General features: G+C 33.7%; 1 protein-coding gene across 1 annotated transcript in view; it reads left to right on the top strand.

Moving 5' to 3' along the window:
- LOC106474485 overlaps positions 1-1,479 on the top strand; it is a 9,073-nt gene extending 7,594 nt beyond the window's left edge. Inside the window, exon 3 of the mRNA XM_013935179.2 lies at positions 887-1,479. Within this exon, the coding sequence (XP_013790633.1) occupies positions 887-1,101 (215 nt within the window). The 3' untranslated portion in view covers positions 1,102-1,479. The remainder of the gene's footprint in view (positions 1-886) is intronic.
- The last annotated feature ends 5,994 nt before the right edge of the window (positions 1,480-7,473 follow it).

The following is a 7,473-nucleotide window of genomic DNA, read 5'->3' as shown; positions in this document are numbered from 1 at the left end:
GACAACACTTACAATAATAATACACTTACAAACAACACTTACAATAATAATACACTTACAAACAACACTTTTACAATAATAATACACTTACAAACAACACTTTTACAATAATAATACACTTACAAACAACACTTACAATAATAATACACTTACAGACAACACTTTTACAGAAATAATACACTTACAAACAACACTTTTACAATAATAATACACTTACAAACAACACTTTTACAGAAATAATACACTTACAAACAACACTTTTACAATAATAATACACTTACAAACAACACTTTTACAATAATAATACACTTACAAACAACACTTTTACAATAATAATACACTTACAGACAACACTTTTACAGAAATAATACACTTACAGACAACACTTTAATAACACACTTAAAACAAGATATCGCACTTTTGCAAAAAAATAAATAAATCAAGTAAAAACATTTTATAACAACAACATCACACTTTGGGGCAGTAAAATGAAAATATAATTAATGCGATTTTTAGCCCCCCGTGGGCCTTCGGATTTACTCTGCTAATATCAGGGGTGCGATTCCTCTCGATGGACACATCAGATAAACCTTATGTAGCTTTGCTATAAGAAAAACACACATACTCCCCCCCCCTCGTGGTGCGCAGAGCACAGATAAGGTCATTGTGTAGCTTTGTGCTTAACTTCAAAACTTTGATTTTTTTATGTTATTGATTGAAATAATCGTATTGTGAAATCAATGTATTTATTCTAATCAGCTAATAAAAAATTTCTATTTTTCAAAATATAATTAAAACAGTGTTTAATAATAATTTTATCTAGCCTAGTTTTGTAGGATCATTCTGATAACGTTATCTACATCCTGTTTGTTTTATTCTTTGACAGACCCACGTCACTGGACACGTGAGCACGTAGCCTTGTGGTTGCAATACATGACGTCACGCCATCGTCTACCTGCAGTGCAGTTAGATCGCTTCCTCATGAATGGCAAGGCTTTGTGCCTGATGAACATAGAAATGTTTGTTCGACGTGTTCCCCTCGGGGGTAAGCTACTTTACAAGGATTTCCAGCTCAGGTTGAGCAGCGCCCTCTATTGTTGATATTTATTAAGAGGAAAATATATGTAAGGCGTACGAAATTGTATCGTGGAGCTAGTCATTTGATGTGTGATATTCTGTCGTTCACCATTACGTTATTTATTCATTACGTCTGTAACTAACCGGTAATTTGGTTTCAGACGCGCTACAGAACTAAGCCTGAAATTAACACGTCATAGGACACCATCGAGTAGTTGTCCAGGGTGTGAATTTCGCGAAGTTTGTTTACCAGAAATGTCCTCAATTAGTGTTAGTTGTGAATTATTATTGTATGTACCTTAAAATCAGGAATTGTTTACTGCTAGAATCTTGTGTATCTTCCTGTTGTATCATGTACTAAGTTACTAATAAACTCAACAGAACATTTTGTTTTGAATGTAAGTTGATTGTTTCGTGATTAGTTCGTTGGTTTGTTACTTGGTGGATCCCTCAAACTCACACAGCAATTAACCTGCAGGTATAGAAGCTAGTTCCAAGATCTTGTTGCATTATTAGTCATTTCTGATGAGAGCAAGCTGGGCCGAGCGTTTCATTTCCACAAAAACACGCTCCGCACTTTGGTATCACGGGGGCGCTATAAGAGTGACGGCCAAATCCAGCTATTGGTGGTGGGTGCTGCCTTCCCTCTAGCCTTTTAAGTTCGTAAACTAGGGACGGTGGTGCGTAAATAACTTGTGTAGATTTCCACAAAAACACGCACCGCACTTTCTAGGGACGGTGGTGCGTAAATAACTTGTGTAGATTTCCACAAAAATTAGAAAACAAAGAAATGAAAGCAGATTAGCTGCAGACTGAAAAAAAAAACCGAGTAACTGATTTAATATACAGGTCTAACTATGACAATGAAATGGTATACAACAGAAACTTGTAATGATTAGAATTTGTTGGTTCTTCGGTTGAGAAACGCTGCCATCATCAACATTTATCATCCCAATGATTAGTTTTAAAAAGTCTGTACGTTGTCTGTTTATTAGAGCATAGACTGCTATAAATAAATTGTAACAGTTTTCAACAGCAAAATATTAAAGTGAGGTCACATTGAACAAAATCAGATAAAACCTTAGCGCTTTCGCCAGGTGGACCTGTCTCCTTCAAGTGTAAAGGTCAGCCGCGGTTTACTAAGCTTTTAAAACTCAGAATATTGAAAACAGTTGGCTGAACTTCGTGAAATTATTGTTTTAGTGCAAAGCTGCACAATGGGTTACCTTAGCTAAGCCCACTACAGGGATCGAAACCCGAATTCTATCGTTCCAAGCCCTTAACCTTACCGTTGAGCCTTGGGGACCTTTCAGTTAGTCTAACTAGTCCTATTTATTAAATCCATTTTGTAATTAAATATTTTGATACATTTCGGTGCTCTACATTAGCGAAATGTAACAGTTAGTGTATTAAAACGAAACCAATATTATCATGGAAAATTCCCTTACATTCATTCCCATTAAAGGAACGCCTCACACTGAATGCTGCCGGAAATACACCCCTAGTAACAATCTGTATAATAGTACTGTCTGTTGTATGTTCGTGTAACTACTTCGCAGGGTGTGGATGGAGGTTCATTAGGTCCTTGGGGAGATACGTGCAAATTTGTGGTTTCATATTTTCTGTTTTGCATTTTTTTTTATGTGCGTTTTTGCTTTTTTTTTTTTTTTACAATTATATATAAGGGAAGCAAACTTTAATTAATTATTAATTTACATAACTTCCGTCAGGGGACGGGTACCCCATCTAGTGATAAATATGTTAACTATGTAGGTATTGCTGCAGGAAATACACTCCTAGCAACAATGATAGACATGTTGACTTTGTAGTAACAGTCATTACTACAGGGTGTCCCAGAACCCTGGCCCCATCGGGGAAAATATATTATTTATTTATTATTCAAATTTCATGCCATTAACAGCCACACACACATATCAATTATTGGTATAGAAATGACATTAGAAATGTGTTTGTTTAACTCTAAGAATATAATGTCTATTTTTTTCCTTCTGGGACACCCTGTACAATAAATAAATCACGATGAATTGATGGTGTTAACTTATAGTAACAGAGTAATTTTTATAAGAAATGAGCTTCTAGCAACATCGATAAAAAAATGCTTTAACTGTGAAGTTACAGGAACATTACTACAATAAATTAACTCCTAAAGCAGTAATAAAGACATCGTGTGTCGTTGCCTCGTAACATAATTATCACTCTTAAAAAATAGTTCTAATGAAACAAAGGTCAAGCAAAGGTCAATAATAAACTTATTACGACACGAAATCACTAACAAAGTTAGTGTGTTAATTGTGCAAGCAGCTGTGAATTTATTCTCTTGAAGCTCACAAAATTAATACGTCTTTGTTTAGAATATATTATTCTACCTACCAGCATGAAATGTTTGTCGCGATTGGTCGATAGCGCATCACATGGTCTGAAATATGTTTCAGTTTTGCCTGGTTGTTAAGGCCGTTGCCATGTGTGCGTTTGTCGTAGCAAAAATTTGCAGACGACAATTTTTTTCCAGCATAATGAAAATATGATGATCACTTAGGCCTAAGTACAAATAATATTGTTACGTCTCCGTTTGTTAATTAATTTTCCGTAACTTCGTTCCGACGAAACTTAAGCGACACAAGTCCTTTCTTAATAAAACTGATTTATTCTTTCCGAATATAACTTTACCGATACACTCAACTTCAACAATCGCGTTAAAACAAACGCTAATCAACGAACGTCAACAATACTTCCGACTGCAGTTCAGTTACTCACTATCCATACACACATTACATTCCCCTTTTTTATATACCAGCCTACCCTATCTAGCAAATACTAGAGCATTCCTGAAAGAACAAGATAGTTCTAGAAACTAGAGGGCGCCACACCAGTCACGTGACCTCGATGACGCAACAATATGTTCAAACCCATAAAATGGATGTGGGTAAATGTGCAACATTTCAGTTACTCACCCATGAAAAGCTGCAGAGTTGTTTAGTCGGGAGAAAATTGTAGACGACAAATTTTTGACTTCAGTGGAAACATGGTGACTTACTTAGGCCTAATTTACAAACAACGTCGGAAATCTTGCCAGCATTCATTTTCTGCTGAAATTAGACAGGTGCGTACTCTATAGTTTATTGGTATGTAAAGTAAATGCTTTTAAATTCTTATTGGTTTATTTATTATTAATTCTTAAAATGAAATAAAAGTCTTCAAAGAAATGTCAAATTTTAAGATTTACATTTAGGCCCCGATTTGTTGGCTAAATATACTATGTGACAACAATCATTATATCAGATTTTAGTAAAACTGAAAACAGAAGAAAATGATTGTTGTCAGTGATGGAACAATAAAATAATTATTTACTGGCGATTTCGGGAAACTGTTGCCTGCATAATCAGTCAATAGTTGTTCACTTTAATAATTAATCATTGTATATATAACACATGGTTATTCTTTCATTGCCATATTCATAAAAAAAATTACTCTCTCAGTGCCAGGTTTATCTTTAGATATACAATAAACATGATTTATTATTTCATTATTTATTTGAAAGTTGAAAATGGAAAAACCACCGTACGTTTGAAGAGCGATAGATTTTAATAATTAACGACCGTATAATACAAGATTCAACGTTTTATTGGGTAGCTGGATTTTTCTGAGCTAGTTATACAAAACACTAAGAAACATTTTGATACAAATTCTTGTCTTTTTTTATATATTCTTATTCTTACAGAGTTTATATTTTATTTTAAAGGTTCTATATTTTCCTATCTATTTCTTGCCCACCAGACCGCGCTTGAGGACTTATAGCGTTAAATATCAGAGTTAGATCCTTACGTTGGGCACAGTTCAAATAGCCCATTGTGCAGCTCTGTTATTAAATAAAATGAAGGAATTTAAAATAAACTTTGTTACCCTTTATTCTGGGCATATTTGAACAATTTGGTTCAGTTAATAATGCAAAAACTTGTTAACAGCGTATTCCCTAAATACTTACACTTTGCTTATTACATCAAGCAAAGAATCTCAGAATTTCTTCACGTGAGTGACGTCAAACTGAAGCAGCCTTTATGCTAATTAAAACTGATCCACGTGATAGAAGAAATGAAGCTTTAATCAACCGACTTTGATAGGATTTATCTAAACTATAAACACGTCGTATTAATAAATGATCAGGAACGTCGAGAGCCAGCAGGGGCCCCGGGCCAAACATTCTCGCCGGGCCCCCTTTCTTGCTCTGTTTTTTAACACTTTTCAAGAATTTATTAAAAAGAAGATCCTAAATTAGGACAGCAACGAGCTCATAAACCAGACAAATCATAGCAACAGCCGTTTTTACCTCACGGTATTAGCGTAAAAACTTTAATAAAGTAACAACAAATATCTATTAAATCTATAAAGTAACAAATACATATTAATTATTACTTAAATTATTATTTCAGTCGTTCTTAATGTATCAAGTGTCTATATGCAAAGAAAAGCCAAAAACTATGGTTTTTATCATTAAATGAAGATATTGCCTAAAGATGCTTTGCGGGCTTTACGGCATAACCAGGTTTCATTCGCCCGAGCCCCTGGGCAGTTGCTCCCCCTGTCGGCGGACCTATATAACATACAGATATTGTCATAGACTGTACTCGACTATATCATTTCCAATTTCTCTCCTAAAATACACTAATACACAGAATATCGTCTTATGACGTAATATTTGATCTCCACTTTAAAGATTGCCACAATAGTGATCACTGTGAAATAATTACGATTTAGTGTTGTACTGAAATGTTTAAATTATTCTACTATTAGTGAAAGATTAAAAATAATACAGTTTACACACAGTATAATTCTCGGTAACTATCGCGTATACTTTACTGCCATCTAGTGAGAGATGGAGAAGTTAAGTGTAATTGTCAATTTACAAAGAATTCCATTCTACAGTGGCTCAGCGGTAAGTTTGAACGCTTATAATCCTAAATTCCGGGTGGGAACATTTTGTAGGTCTGTGATTATCTACAGACAAAAAAAGTAAAGAAGGTGGCCCTTGTTTTCTCTGAGACAAATCTGGTTGAAATCTCGTTATCTCTCAGCGCCATCTAGTAATAGGTATAAACAAAAGTACTAAGCAACATCACTAATGCCAAAATTATTTCCTAATTGAAACCATTTTTGCAAAAGTCATATACGACTTTTTAATTGGATAAATCTGGTTTTAAATATTTTCTGGAATGTTTGTCAAGAAACAAAACATTTTAAATCACTAAGTTATCTGAGAGAAAAATGACGTTAATTGAGGATGTTTTTGTTTTACATATCCTCATTAATTTGTTATTGCTGAGGCGTGTAAAATACATTTAAATTTCAAATAACTTCTTTTAATAATTATAAGTTATTTTAAATTCAAAATTGGACTTAATTTATTTTTGTTACTTTTTTGTTTTTGAATCAAACAATTAAAATTAATTAAGATATTGTAATTGAATTATATACAACGAAATATTTTATTCTGGACAAAGAATCAAGGCCTACTATTAAGGCCTAAATATCAGGTTTCGTGGTGGGCAGAGCACAGATAGTTCACAAGCAAATCTGCAGGCTTAAGACGCTAAATATCAGGTTTCGTGGTGGGCAGAGCACAGATAGTTTACTTGTAGCTTCTTGTTTGAAACAACGAAACAAACACTGTTACTTAATACAATTAACAGCAAACTCTGTTGCTCAATACACTACACAAACCATTCTGTTGCTTAATACACTACACAAACCATTCTATTGCTTAATACACTACACAAACACTGTTACTTAATACAATTAACAGCAAACTCTGTTGCTCAATACACTACACAAACCATTCTGTTGCTTAATACACTACACAAACCATTCTGTTATTTAATATACTACACAAACACTGTTACTTAATATAATTAACAGCAAATTCTGTTGCTCAATACACTACACAAACACTGTTACTTAATACAATTAACAGCAAATTCTGTTGCTCAATACACTACACAAACCATTCTGTTGCTTAATACACTACACAAACCATTCTGTTACTTAATACACTACACAAACCATTATGTTACTTAATACACTACACACGCCATTATGTTACACAAACCATTCAGTTGCTTATAATACACTACACAAACCATTATGTTACTTAATACACTACACAAACCATTATGTTACTTAATACACTACACAAACCATTATGTTACTTAATGCACTACACAAACCATTATGTTACTTAATGCACTACACAAACCATTATGTTACTTAATGCACTACACAAACCATTATGTTACTTAATACACTACACAAACCATTATGTTACTTAATACACTACACAAACCATTATGTTACTTAATACACTACACAAACCATTCTGTTACT

Source organism: Limulus polyphemus, unplaced genomic scaffold, assembly GCF_000517525.1.
Source record: "Limulus polyphemus unplaced genomic scaffold, Limulus_polyphemus-2.1.2 Scaffold7275, whole genome shotgun sequence".
Classification (NCBI taxonomy): domain Eukaryota; kingdom Metazoa; phylum Arthropoda; class Merostomata; order Xiphosura; family Limulidae; genus Limulus; species Limulus polyphemus.
Note: the sequence above shows the minus strand (reverse complement) of the source record. Positions and strands in the feature narration are given on the sequence as shown.